This window comes from Carassius gibelio, chromosome B15 (genome assembly GCF_023724105.1).
Source record: "Carassius gibelio isolate Cgi1373 ecotype wild population from Czech Republic chromosome B15, carGib1.2-hapl.c, whole genome shotgun sequence".
NCBI classification, from domain to species: Eukaryota; Metazoa; Chordata; class Actinopteri; order Cypriniformes; family Cyprinidae; genus Carassius; species Carassius gibelio.
Window position 1 is genome coordinate 16,029,932 of NC_068410.1, and position 14,610 is coordinate 16,044,541.

The following is a 14,610-nucleotide window of genomic DNA, read 5'->3' on the forward strand; positions in this document are numbered from 1 at the left end:
GAGGGGTTAGACAACACTTCTAAAGGTCAAGACCATATTTCCTCATCTGAAAGACCTTAGCGTATCCAGTTTTGTGCTGGTAAAAACAATTTGTTTTTGCCAGAGTACTTCACAAAATGTTTCATGTACTGGAACATTGGCAGAAAGAAACAATGCTTTTTTTAATAACCCTTGTTCACTGAGGCCTAATAAAAACTGCTTCTTTGCATTGAGCACACACTGTAGTTTGCATTAGCGAATGCTTTCATGCATTAACCATTGGCACTGCGTGGTATCTCATTTATGCATTGTTTCTCAATTGGAAGGAAGAGCTATCTTCGCACACATAGCTGAAGTAAGTATTTTTAGCTTTTTGTCTTTTCCCTCATTAATACGCCTTATGGAGAGACCGTTTCAAATATTGATGAGCCAAGAACTTTGAAGCCACCTCAAGAAATCCCTTTTGAGTCAGCTGTATTTTTGAACTGTGTGGTGTTGAAGTGAATACATTATAGTAAATTACAAGCAGATGCATTTTGTTGTCGGTATAAAAAGCTGTTCCTTGTTTTTGTTGCTGAGATGTGTGATTGTTTGTGTAATAATAGAAAGAACTAAGCTGAGAAAAGGAACATGATGAGCTTCATGGCTTGAGTGGTCAATGAAGCTCAAAGTGTGTGCAGGTGTTTCCTTTAAACACTAATAAATTGACTAGTGTGACAGTTTCGCATGGGTTACATCAATTCTCAGCATCCTAATTTTGAATTTCGATTTCAACAATTGCAACCTGAAAGAAACTACACGTTTATTGCTAAAAAGTAAATGTAATTCATATTTGAGATGATCATATAAGGCATATTTAATCACACATTAAACAACAGAGCATGGCGTGTAAACTTTGAAATAACTGGTGCCTACAGACACCAACTATAAAAAAAGTTAAAATATAATTAATCATTTTAGAAGATTTCAGTTTGTTGATTTTCAAAATGCAACACATTTTATTTGTGTGTTTTAGCTGTAAAATGATTGCTGATTTGCCTTTTCAATTAAATTAAATTAAATTAAATTAAATTAAATTAAATTAAATTAAATTAAATTAAATTAAAAAGAGTTTTAACAAAAAGAGTGAAAGTAAAATAAAATAAAATAAAAGAAAATAAAAGAAAATGTTAATTTAGTAATTTCCAAGATACAAAACACTTTATTGGTGCATTAGTTGTAAAATGATTGTTTATCAGTAATTTTGTTCCTAATCGACAGAAGAAACCGATGTGCCGCAAATTCTCCAGTTTACTCTCTGCTTGTTTCCTTTGAAAGAGCAGCCATGAATATATACTTTGAAACTTACATAAGACACAATATACCGAAACTTTTACATTGTGATAAACTGGTGGTACTGAATTAATGTGGACTGCAGCTTCCCTTTGTGGTGACATCACTTGAAACTGCAATGCTGTTGCTTTTATAAGGCAGCCCACTCAAGCAGCCACTGTACAATTATGAGATGATCTCAGGAAGTAAATAGAAAAAGTTTTTGACTAGATGCTATAAGAGTTTAGAGAATAAGACTGTGCACATGGGAAAATGTAAGTACAATTTCTGAATATCAAAACAATGTTTAGATTTGCACATTTCACATGCATTATGTTGCCGTATGCAAATTAACTTATTTACTTACTAAATGCACCGCAAAGGCATAATGCATCAACAAAATATATAGATTTTTAAAATTTCAATTTTCTTTAATTTAGGACGGAGTAAAAATATGCAAAACCTACTCAGCTCCTCTTACATTATAGATACGAATACAAATGAATCGTTGCTGTTGCCTTGTTGCCATGTTATCTGTTCTGATAAGCGGCGTGATTAATTAATAGCTTGGTGTTTGCCTTTTCATCATCAGCAGACATTTGAATGTTTTATGATTTGACAATATAAATTTTCTCCTTCAGTAGTTAAAAATACCAGCTCTTTTGTTCTTTTCTTTTTTCTTCATCACAATGCAGTGAGGAAGGTATAGGTTGCTATTAAGACGGATGTCAGATACATTAACATGCAGGCCCAGTCTTTGCCTATTTGACAAAAATCTAAATGTTCATTTTGGGGTCATCTTAAATAAATTAAATATGTCATGAAATAAATCATTGTACCAATTCTTTTTTTTTTCTTATGTCCTTCATGAAAAATGTTTCAGTACATGCTAGGTGGACAGAGAACGTGATTAAATTATATTGATTATGGTAAAGTTCTCTGACTGATGTAAAGATACTTCTTGAATTTTTCATTATTGTATTTTTCAAATGAACCCCCCATGAAAAAAAAATATGACACTTGAATGTGCATCAGTAACATTTCAGAAAAAGTGTATGTTTAATTTGTGCTGAAACTGATGGTTTAAGTAAAAAAATGAAAATAAAATGTTGAAAATTGAATGAAGGTTATTATTGTAAATTAAAACCATAAAATATATATATATATATATATATATATATATATATATATATATATATATATATATATATGGATGAGGGTTTTTATCGTTGAAGCAAAACTAAATAAAATTATAACTGATATATTCTTAAGTTGTCTAAATAAATATTTAATAGAAATGTAGTAAAAATAAAGTACATTTACTAAAGCATAAATTATAAATATTAAGAAAAAATATCATAGTATCTTGTAACATGGTTTACAATATGTTAGGTGAACTGACTAACTAACTAACTAGCTAACTAACTAACGATTTTTAATTGCCATTTTTTATTTTACATGCACATCGGTAGAGTTTATGAAATCTAGTTCCATAAATGCAAAAGAGCAGTAAGAAAGAAAGAAAAAAAGTAGCTCAAGTAAGAATTCTGTCGTGGCGTTTCTTCCACATTCCACATAATTTAAGAAGTGAAAGTGGATAGAAGTCAGAGTTGATATTTCAGGTCAACATATTTATTGCCAGTAAGTCCTGCTAGACTGATGGTTATTACTACTGATAGACCTCTTCGGAAATATGCATACCATTTCTGAAACCAGGCGTCCTGTGGAGTGGCCTAATCTTGATATGCAAAACCCTTCAATTGCCCTCCTCCTGAAAGGAAAGACTTCACAGCTGCATCGCTTCCTCTTTTTCAACTTTGTAAAATCATACTGTGCTTGTATTGCACAACTGTAGACCCCCTCGCAAAGTTCATCTGTAAATGTTGAGCAATGAATGCATAAATTAATGCATAAATGCATAAATCCCAAACAATCTCCACTGTATGAGAGCACAGCACCTTACTGAAAGGAATTTGTATTGTTTGCAGAATGACAATATAGTCGACATTTATTCAAGAAAAAAAGAGCCAATGGTTGTTTTGTTAGGGTTATGGATGGATACAGGGGGTTAGTTGGCGGCTTGTTCTAACAGAGATCAATGTGTGTCATGAATCTATGATGAATTTCTCAGAACAGGTACATTACTGATTCATTATTTGGTGATTAAACATTGAGGCTTTAGCCTTAAGAAGTAACAGTTGTGAGAGAATGGGGTGTGGAGTGTGTGAGAGACTTTTACACAGACAATGTTTAGCAAACACCTAAAGCGATATCAGATTTTCACATTAAAGGAACACGTTCAAGCATGTGTGACTCAATAATGAGTCGCAAATCGTGACTTGAGTGACTCCGTTATAAACTGACCAAATTTACTGCGGGTGCAGAAATAAAACCGCCAGAGTTTCGTTGAGGATCTTTCTAATCAACTTTCTTCTATTTTACTATTTTGATATATGAAGACAGTTAGGCAATCATACATCACCAAACAATCACACCTCCTTAAGTACACAGTGTGCACTGCAGGGTGCTTTCTTCAGAATTTACTGTTGGCCAGCAGCTGTGTCTGTGCAGATGCACACAGCTCCACTTATCATATCTCTTAAGAACCCCCCTGTTTCTGTACATAGCAAATATATCTTTAAGATGCACTGTTAGAATCAATCACTTTATCACCTCTTGAAGTGCATAGTTATAGCAACTTTGCTTAACCGTAATTCTGTAGAATAATTCTGTCAGCTTCATGTGAAAAAAATGGTAACACTTTACAATGAAGTTCAGTTCATTAACTTCCATTTAGAAATCATGACCTAACAACGCTTCTTTACTGATTAATCAATGCAACTGTTCTTTAAGTCACAAATTTTCTTAATAAATGATAAATGAATGTTATTAATTGAACAAAATTTATGTTATTTAAAATGTATCAGTAAATGTAGAAATTTGCATTATAAAAAAATATAAAAGCTTGGAGCCAGTATAATTATATATATATATATATATATATATATATATATATATATATATATATATATATATATATATATATACATACATACATACATACATACATACATACATACATATATACATATATATATATATATATATATATATATATATATATATATATATATATATATATATATATATATATATATATTCACTTTTATATTATACTTTTATTCAGCAAGGACACTTTATATTGATCAAAAGTGACCTGAAAGACAATTAATGTTTTACTTTTTTTTTTAATCCTGAATTTTTTTTATTAAAGCTTCCACAAAAAATATAAAGTTTTCAACACTGATAATAAGAATTGTTCTTGAACATCTATTCAGCATATTAGATGATTTCTGAAGTATAATTACAATGAAGACTGAAGTAATGATGGTGAAAATTCAGCTTTGCATGTTACCATCTTTACTGTATTTTTCAATGAAATAAATCCAGCCATAGTGAGCATGAGCCCAAAATGCTTTAAAATTCTTATACAGACCCCAAACTTTTAAATGGCTGTATACACCGGGGTGCTCATGTTACATGTTAATGTAATTAATTCATTTATTTACTGCATTATTTTAGTGCTTTGTGTGAATATGTGCTCCAGCAGAGATGCAGACATTATATAAGTTATAAGAGTGGGGCCAGCATCAGCCTGGAGAGAAACAGTCCTGCAGAGATAATAAAAACTCAGCTCCCCGTTGCTTTCTAACCCATTAGAACTTGATTAGCTTTTTCAGACGTGTTTGATTGGGACTGGAGCTGAAATCAGCAGGAGTGTAGCTGTCCAGGACTGACATTGGTCTGCCCGATATATGCTGTTACGAACTGTAAAATATACCGCCTCCCAGAGTACAGGAAACATGACATTGTTCCACATTGATGACAACCACAGCTGTTATTTATTTACTATAAATGTATCAATAGGGAGAAGCAGATGATGGATGGTTTTGTTCTGACAGTGAATTATACAGGACTCCTGTCTTCTCCTTTGGAAATCACGTGGAGTTTCAGAGTATAAAATCAGTTTTTATAAAATATGATACAGATCATGTGGCATATGAGGACACAGGCAAGTTTACATTTAATGTAAACGTAATTTAACGTAGTAACATCTGACCTGCTGCTTTATTTGAATAGATTAGGAAGAGGGATTTGTATAATTATATCTGCAAATAAGCTGATTTCATTCTCACTCAGACTTACCACGTCCACACTATTCACTAATGGCTGAAATTGTTCAAGAAAGCAAGAGTTTGAGTGATTGTTCTCTTACAGTAGCTTTGTACATCAGATTACACAATACAAAAAAGACGAAAGGTCCCAATAAAAGAGATATCTTTTGAGTGAATGAAACTTTCAACACTTTCAGCCACACCTTGTTTAACTTGGCACAGACAAAAAATCCGTACGTCTCAAAGGATTTTTTTTTTTGTATGCTTGTCATGAGGTGTGCTCATATCTGCGTTTTTTTTTTTTTTTTGTACAGCACTGTCAGAGGCATCCACATCCAAGCCGTACCAGGGAGTGAGAGTCAAAGACCCTGTGAAGGAGCTGCTGCGGAGAAAAAGAGGAAATGCTGCCAGAACAACACCCCCCACCGCAGTAGGAACTAGAGCACACATGTGCACGCATACGCATTCAATAAGACACGCTATTGATTGTGAAGACTGTCCTTTAACAATATATAATTTGTTATTCATTCATGTCCTAGCTTGTTTTTTTTTCTTCATCTAATCCATCCAATGCACAATGCTGATATCCAAATATGGGACTGCAAAAGATTATATATGAAAAAAGAGGGCCTCAGGCTTTAAATATGGCTAATTGTTTGGTTGGAGTCATTTAGGGAACAGTTTACCACCAAAAAAATGTTGCTCCAAACCTGTAGGAGATTCTTTCTTCTGTGGAACACAAAAGAATAAACTTTTAAGAATGCTGAATGCCAAAACAATTTGGTTGCCATTCACTTGCACTGTAAAAAAAAAAAAAAACATTTCCCAGAGACATTTCTCTAAATTTCTTCCTTTGCATTCCACAGAAGACAATGTAGTACAGCTTTGGAATTATGTGAGGTTGAGTAAATGATGACAGAACAATCCCTTTAATAGCTATTGTTAATATGACAAACACCAGTCTTACTATCACTTACTAATGACTGGCTGAATAACGGAGCCCAGGAGGACTGAAAACTCTCAAATTGATTATAGGATTGCAAAAGATTGCATGGACGTGTTAAGATGAGCTCAATTTAAAAATGATAGGAACTCTGTTTAAATTTAATTTTAAAGGACAAGAATGTTAAAATTCCACAATAAAATCCTGTTAAAGGGTTATTTCACCCAAAAATGAAAATTCTGTCATGAAGTACTCACCCTCTTGTCATTCCAAACCCGAAAAGACCTTCATTCATCTCCGGAACACAAATGAAGATATTTTTTATTAAATCCGAGAGCACCTTTTTTGTGGGCCGTGAATATGTCAGTTCTGTTGCACTTTATGCAGGGTCAAAAAGCTCTCAGATTTCCTCAAAAATATATTCATTTGTGTTTTGAACATGAAAAAAAAAAAAAGGTTTTACATCATAAGGGTGAGTAATTAATGAAATACATTTTTGGGTGAACTATACCTTTAAATGGCTTTAAAAATTGAATCTATAGTTCATTAACATTACTTACTGCACTAGAAATCATAAACTAACAATGTTTCTTTACAGATTTATTAATCTACTGGTCATTGAGCATATTTGTACAGAAAATATGAATGGTTTTTATATTGAAATGTTAAAAAAAGCATCAGTGTATATAGAAATGAAAATCTAGTTGTGAAAGAAAAGAGGAGCTTGGGGGCTTTAAACGTCTCTTATCGTTCAGTTAGTGTCACTTGACTGTAATTGTTCATAGTGTGAGGTCAGTTCAGGGCACTTGAAGCTGGCTGAATATAAGACCCCCAGAAAACTCTTACATTTATTAGGGGATTGCAAAAATGCACAATCAATGTCTGCTTGAATATTACTCGCCATTACTGAGTGTAGAAAGACAGACTCTCCAAACTCCAAGGGGATTTTGGTCTTATATAATCCAGGTGTTTTTCCATGACCGTTAAACTATTCCCCCATATAGCCAGAGGGGTTGGGCATAGGGCCTATGCAAATCCGTTTGTGGGTCTGCCAAGAGGCTTGCCTACCAACCTTCTAATTATACCTGACAACACATGAAAACAAAAACACACACTCTCAGCAGCCTCTTTCTCACATTAAAATCACTTAAAAATGAGTTGAACTCTGTATGAAGCCACCTTATGTTTGTTATAATGCCATCCTGATTGTTTACAGATGCTTTTTAAGTTATTCTGCAGAAACTGATGACACTTGAGTGAGTATTAGCTTCCCAAGTGGCATTATGGCAATAAGTGAAACCACACACAAGAACTAAACCTGCTCTTATTTGCATCTGTCACAGTACATTAGGGCTAGCTAGGTTATCTGTAAGCCAGCCCCTCCATGAGCTCTCTGACATTTCAATCAACAACTGTCTCAGTTTGAAGATCTGCCATTGTTGGGTTGGGGACCACAGAGAGAAACGTCTTGATCCAAACTACCAGGTGTAGGTCTTAAACAAAAATCCCTATCATCTGTTTAAGTGGAATTTAAGTGGAAGATCTTGCCCTGACATGTAAATCGTTTTACAAAGGAATCACATTGTGCCACACCTTAATTATTTTTGATCTGTTGTGTAAAAATAATGTATAGCCAGCAGGTCATTGTTATTGTAAAAAAAAAAAAAAAAAATGATCTTGAGGATAATTGCCTGAACATTACGCTGTTTGCTAGTTCTACTTGTGACTGCTTAACAAGTACATACATATGTGGATATATAAATGTAGATTAATTTAAAGCATGTTGTTGCTGTTTTAAGTGTTTTCTTGTCTTCAATGTACTCTTGGAGACCTTAGTTTCTTCTTATCAAATATGCTTATCATAAAAGGAAAACTTTTAAAGAAAATGTTTTTAGCTTTGTTTGAACCAAGGCTAAGTATTTGTTGTTGCCATGTTTTCTGGACAATACTCACTGAGATCCCAATCCTGATTCTAGTAAAAGGTCCAAACATTTTCCTGGGATTAGATGCAGTTATTGAGCCCTCAGGGTGGAATACTTTAAGTATTTGTCTCTGTAAAGAAACAAGAACAAGTGTGTGTTCTACTTATACTTGAGTGAACAATTTACCATTCATTCAGTACGCCTTACGTTTTTATTTTCCAGAACTTCACGTGTTTACACATATAAATATTTTCACAGTAAAACATCCAAACAAGTCGGTGCCATATTGTGTGCGGCATTCATGGCTCTTTCTTGATCCTGTTCCTCTCTTTCTTCTATCCCTTCTTGTCTCTCAGAAAAAGGCTTATATATATATATATATATATATATATATATATATATATATATATATATATATATATATATATATATATATATATATATATATTTACAGTATAACAGTATATGCATATATATATATATATATATATATATATATATATATATATATATATATATATTTACAGTATAACAGTATATGCATACACAACCCCAATTCCAGGATGCTTTGTAAAATGCAGTTAAATCAAGAATCTGTGATTTGGTAATTGTCTTTAACTTTTATTTAATTGACAAAAGTACAAAGAAAATATTTCTTACCTGTGTAAATGTATTTTGTAAATATGAACAAATTTCTAATTTGATGGCTGCAACACACTCAAAAAATGTTGAAACAGAGGCAAAATAAAAGTGAAAAGGTTATAGAACATTAAAGTGTTTTGAAACAGTACAGTACCGATTCACAGTATGCCGGTGTCTTGGTAACAGGAGCATCTCAGTCTTTGCAAGCAAAGCTTTATCATGGCTCATCACTTTATGCAAAATTTCATGAGAGAAGCATCAAACAAATCAAAAATCACATTTCGCAATGCAAAATTGCAAAGAATGTAGGTCCTTCAGCAATTACCACATGTAATACTGGAAATAAAAATTCACAAATCACAGTACATATAGGGCAAGGCAGGAAACCTCAGTTGAATGTGCTTGACCATTGAGCCCTTAGATGGCATTGTACAAGAAACCATCATGGGCTCAAAAGAATTTCAGAAAACTGCTGTCACTTAACAGTCTGCTGCTGCACCAAGAAATGCAACTTGAATCTCTGTTACTCTAAAAGAAAGCTTTAATTCTGTGCAGTGATGCTGCCGGGTTCTCTGGACCAGAGTTCAACTCAGACAGTCAAAAATACAGTGGAAATATGTGTTGTGCTCAGATGAGTCTATATTTCAACTTGTTTCTGGGAAAAAAATTGAGTTCTCAGTCCCAAAAACCTAAGGGACCATCCAGACTTTCATCAGCAACAGATGCAAAGCAAAACGTCTATCATGATATGGGGTTGCAGCAGAGCAAACAGCATGGGTGACTGGCTTATGTGCGACAGTACTATTGACATGGAGGCATATACTGGAATTGTACAGAGAAATATACTGACATCAAGATGATTTCTTTCACGGAAAGTCCATGGTAATTAGATCAAGACAATCCCAGCTCTCATTCTGCATGTGCTACAACAGTGTGGTTAGAGACAAAATAAATGTGCTAGACTGGCCTACCTACGTACAGTCCAGATCTGACTCATATTGAAAAATGTGTGACCAGTAATGAAAAGGAGAATCAGACAACGACAACAAAACTTAAAAAAACTAGTATCCTAAATTCCCAAACAATGAAAAACTGTAATTAAAAGGAAGGTTGATGTAACATCAGTTAAACATGTTAAATGTGCCTCTGTCCCAGCTTTTTCAAAGTGTGTTGCAACCATCACAATCAAAATTTGTTTATATTGACATAAAAAAAATTAAAAAGCTGGTCATTAAAAGCATTTTTTTTTCATATTCTTGAATTCTTGGCATTTCACAAAACTATTCTGGAATTGGGGTTGTATGCACACACACACACACACACACACACACACACACACACATATATATATATATATATATATATATATATATGGGACAGTCCAATCGAACTATGAGGGGGCCCTGCATCAAACTGACTGTAGGGGACCAGCTCACTTCCTACTAAGGAAACTAACAAACTATAAACTAAGAAAATAACAAAACTAACAAGATTTTTATAAATTTTTCAGAAAACAAGACTTGATATTAAATCACTTTGCTTCTCTTGAGTCAAGAATATTTAGATATGTACACTAGAAAAGATGAAAAAAACTAAGATAATGATTTTTATATAGTTTAATAAAAGAAAATAACCAATTAAATGGGATACTTTTTTCAGGTAATGGTTCCTAGCAGCACTCTGCCATCGTACACACATGCTGGTAAGTAACATATGAACTTTTTTTGGTCACTGATCAATGCAAATATTTTTCATGCTTATTTTCCTCTCTGAAAGGGTCTTCCAGCTTTGTAGAAGCCAACCAGTGCAGCCTAAATGATTCATTAGTAGATGTCAGTGGGCTCTGCACAGGATGGATTGCCCAGACCACTGGCACAACTGCCCTTCAGCCTCTGAGTCACTGGAGTCCTCCAGACCAACACCACGACCCTGCCGTACCACCCCATACAGATATGTATGTCCAGCCGATCTGTCCCAGCTACACTGTGGTGGGCCCTTCTCCTATGCTGACGTTTACACACACACCTCTCTTCACTAACCTTGCGGTGAGCCACAGAGTGACACTAAGCCACTATTAGCTAATAGCTAATATTTTCAGTGTCTGGAGATGTTAACTCATCTCTTATCTGGTTCCCTAGACCATGAGCACTTCCAGCTCATCCCTGCCTCAGGTGGAGGTCCCGGACTCCTCCTTGACATACATTCCTTGGGCTCAGCCTTTATCCACCATCTCCGGCTCCGTCGTGCAGGCCCACTCGATGCCAACAGCCATGGCGGCTCCCCAGCTCTTCCCAGTGCCTCTGACCTTGCCAGTAATCTCACCAGAACCTGAGGCTCAGCAGGTGGAGACTCCCCAGGCCCCAGAGGGCACTCTGGCCCTTGAGAAACTGCTGGAAGAAGATGAGGGCCAAAAAGAACCCTACATCTGCAACTCCTCGCTTTTTTCAGAAGACATTTAAGATATTTGCATAAACACTCTTTTTGTGCATCTTCTTAAAATACAGGAGCATTTAGTACAGCATTTTGGCATCTCTTATGAAAAAACTATTGTGCAAAATGATGGTTCCAAAAGGGTGTTTTTGCAATGATGCCATAGAAGGACCATTTTTGGTGAAAAAAAAAACACTTCCAATGACCAGTTCCTAAAAGAACCATATAAAATTCTAAATAAACCTTTTTATCACTATAAAAAAACTTTTCTGCTGTTTTCTGTTCAAGGTTCTTCTCAGAACCATTGATGCCTATAAAGAAACTTTATTTTTAGGAGTGTGAAGGGATATACTCTTTAAAATAAAGGTTCTGTATTCGAATCTATGTTTCCATTAAGAACCTTTAACATCCTTGGAACCTTTCCATTCTACAAAAGGTTCTTTATAGTCGAAAAAAAAAGGTTCTAAAATGAAAGTGTCTTTGGAGAACTAAAAATTGTTCATTTTCTGCAACTCTTTTGGAACCTTTATTTTTAAGCTCAGTCAATTCAAGTCAACTTTATTTATATAGTGCTTTACACAAGTTGGTTGTTTCAAAGCAGCTTCAAAGTATTAATCAGAACCAAGAGAAACTATGATGCAAACATCAACAATTATAATTAAAATTATGCTGTAAAGCAACTCTAACAAAACAATAGTGTCACATATAGCTCCAGTCAGTCAGTGTAGATTCAGTACAGTTCAAAAATTGTGTCAAGTTCATCCATTATGAAAAAAGTATAATACAAGAAAAGGTCAAGTCAGTTCAGAGTTGATATAATTCAGTTCAACAACTTTTTTGATGTTGCAAAGTGAAGTGGCTCTACAGAGGACAATAGTGTCATTATTCAGCTCAAATAAGTTCAAGTTTTGGTCTCATAGTGCCAGAGCTGTCGATAATATCACTGTATTGAGAGTGTAAATTAATCTCTGTTTTAGCTGGATAATGTAGCTTCAATAAAAAAAAATATAAATAAAAAAACTGCAGAATTCTGTAACCTGTTTACAGTGGTTAAAATGCTAACATTTACAGAGTTCTGTTCCTTCTTTACAGTTCATTAAAATATCAGTTAGAATTAGAAAGCCAGAAGTTTTCTGAAAGTTGGAGAAATCCCCTGTGGATGTTATCATTTTATCTACCCGTGTCCTTAACCTGCAGGCTTAGTTGTCTCTCAAGTTAACACCTTCTTTAATGAGATGTTTGAATAAGGGTCTGCTCTGCGCACGCTCTACCATGATATCTGCTTCTTTAGAGGTTCTGTAAATGACATTTCCTAGTCAAACAGGTACGACAATAAAGCGAACATGCATTTGCAAACAGGTGTGTGTGATTTTTTTTTTTTTTTTTTATGTTGGGGGTTGTGTGTATGTGTGTGGGAATGTGACTGATGTTTTTGAATTACTACCATATGGTTTTTATTGATCTTAAACACTGTTTGTATTTTTTCAATCAAATTGAAAATTGCATTCGTTTGTGTTGCCAGTAATAACTATGCTTCTCCAATTTAGCACAGAATCTCAGCAACAAGCCAGGATCTAAGTGAAGCAAATCTTTTAAGAAAAAAAGATCAAAAAGATACTAGTGAAGGGTATTCATGAATATTTTGTGTCCTCGACGTGACAAATTAACAAAAGATTCGGAAGGTTAAGTAATTATTTATGTAATATCAGGGACATGCTGTGTGTCTCTAGGCAAAAGCAAAAGCACTGGCCTTTCCGAAAGATGCATTTAGGATCTTTAAAGGGACAATAAGTAACTTTTTAGGTATTTTATTATCTAAAATCAATATTTTTATTCATAAATATGTCCTCAATGGTGTACAAATACCTATGCCAATGTTTAAACTAATCCTTGTAAATGAAGAATTTATTATCTTTATATACATGGGACGGGTAGGTCGACGGAGGCTTCCATGTAGTTCCGCCATCTTGCAAAACTATAATAGCAGAGAGGGACAAAAAGTACTAAGCCAACGCGTTTCCACAGCGCGTTTTCAGTCAGAGCCAGAAATGCAGGTGCAGAGCAGTGAGAGGCGCTTGAAACTGCACCGGCAAGTTTAAAAGTCTGGATTGCATTCTTATTATGGACCATACATATGCCGCGCCACAGGAGAAGAAAACATAGTCGCCAAAACAGTCAAAAATAGAACGTAAAAGGAAACGTGACCGTAGATTACAGAAAACAAGAGTTAATGTCGGGGAAACTTTTTCTAGGTGGAAAGAGCTAATGCTTGATAAAGATTTCAAAAGAGACGCTGAAGTGGCCAGTTTTCTTCTCGACAGGTAAGTCAGTGTTACAATCTATATTATAATATATTTTTTATATCTAACAATGCATATAATTCAGAAAATATAACGAATAAAGAAGACATAACTACTAATTACAATATTTCATGTTTTCCACAGTCAGTAATTCATACTGTAACATTCATTTGTTAGTTGTCATGTTGCAGTTTGTTTGAAATAACACACCCGTTCACCTGAAGGAAAACTCGACGAAGTGCTATTAGAAGACATCCCGTCAAAGCTTTTTGGTACATATCGCCTACCGTAGATGCAACGCGCATTTGAAAAAGCGAGGCGCTGGAGAGCAAAATTAGTTTGAATGCAAAATACAATTTCACCACTAGATGGGAGTAATTCCTACTCACTGTCCCTTTAAAATTACTACAACAGAACAGTAATGCATTTTATGGACAACAGTTTCATGAACCTAGGAGAAGAGGTAATTCTGACTTTGCTACGACAATCTTCTGCTTCTGAATGAGCTACTGAGAGTATGTTTTGTTTATTAGTTTAAGTATTTGCTATTGAATATTCAAATGCGGAGTTTTGCGCATCGCATGTGTGTGTCAGAGAGAGAGGGCCCTATTTTAACGATCTAAATGAAAAGTGTAAAGCCCACGGCGCAGGTGCACTCAGGGCGTGTCCAAATCCAATTTTGCTATTTTAATGACGGAAAAACGTCCCAAGGTTACGAATTTAACCCTAGTTCCTTGAACGAATGAGACACTGCGTTGAGCGCTTTGGGGAAACGCCTTTGGCAAGATCGACTCTGAATATCATGTGCAATCTGTCCACTGGAAGGGCGTGACGTCACGGGTGGGGTGACGTAGCAACCAGGAAGCTATAAAGGCAAGTGCCGCGCAGCTGGCTTCAGCTTCGAGTAG

At 34.7% G+C, this 14,610-nt stretch overlaps 1 protein-coding gene across 2 annotated transcripts; it reads left to right on the forward strand.

Annotated features, from left to right (window-relative positions):
- The first annotated feature begins 210 nt into the window (after window positions 1-210).
- LOC127972797 (POU domain class 2-associating factor 1) lies at window positions 211-12,758 on the forward strand. 2 transcript variants are annotated; one of them, XM_052576585.1, is made up of 5 exons: window positions 211-334; window positions 5,780-5,895; window positions 10,632-10,674; window positions 10,749-11,017; window positions 11,111-12,758. In XM_052576585.1, exons 3-5 carry the CDS (start codon window positions 10,635-10,637, stop codon window positions 11,429-11,431), a joined length of 630 nt encoding a protein of 209 aa, XP_052432545.1. In that variant the 5' UTR covers window positions 211-334; window positions 5,780-5,895; window positions 10,632-10,634; the 3' UTR covers window positions 11,432-12,758. The 2 variants fall into 2 exon arrangements, with proteins under 2 accessions (XP_052432545.1, XP_052432542.1); XM_052576582.1 differs by lacking the exon at window positions 211-334 and adding an exon at window positions 1,405-1,565.
- The last annotated feature ends 1,852 nt before the right edge of the window (window positions 12,759-14,610 follow it).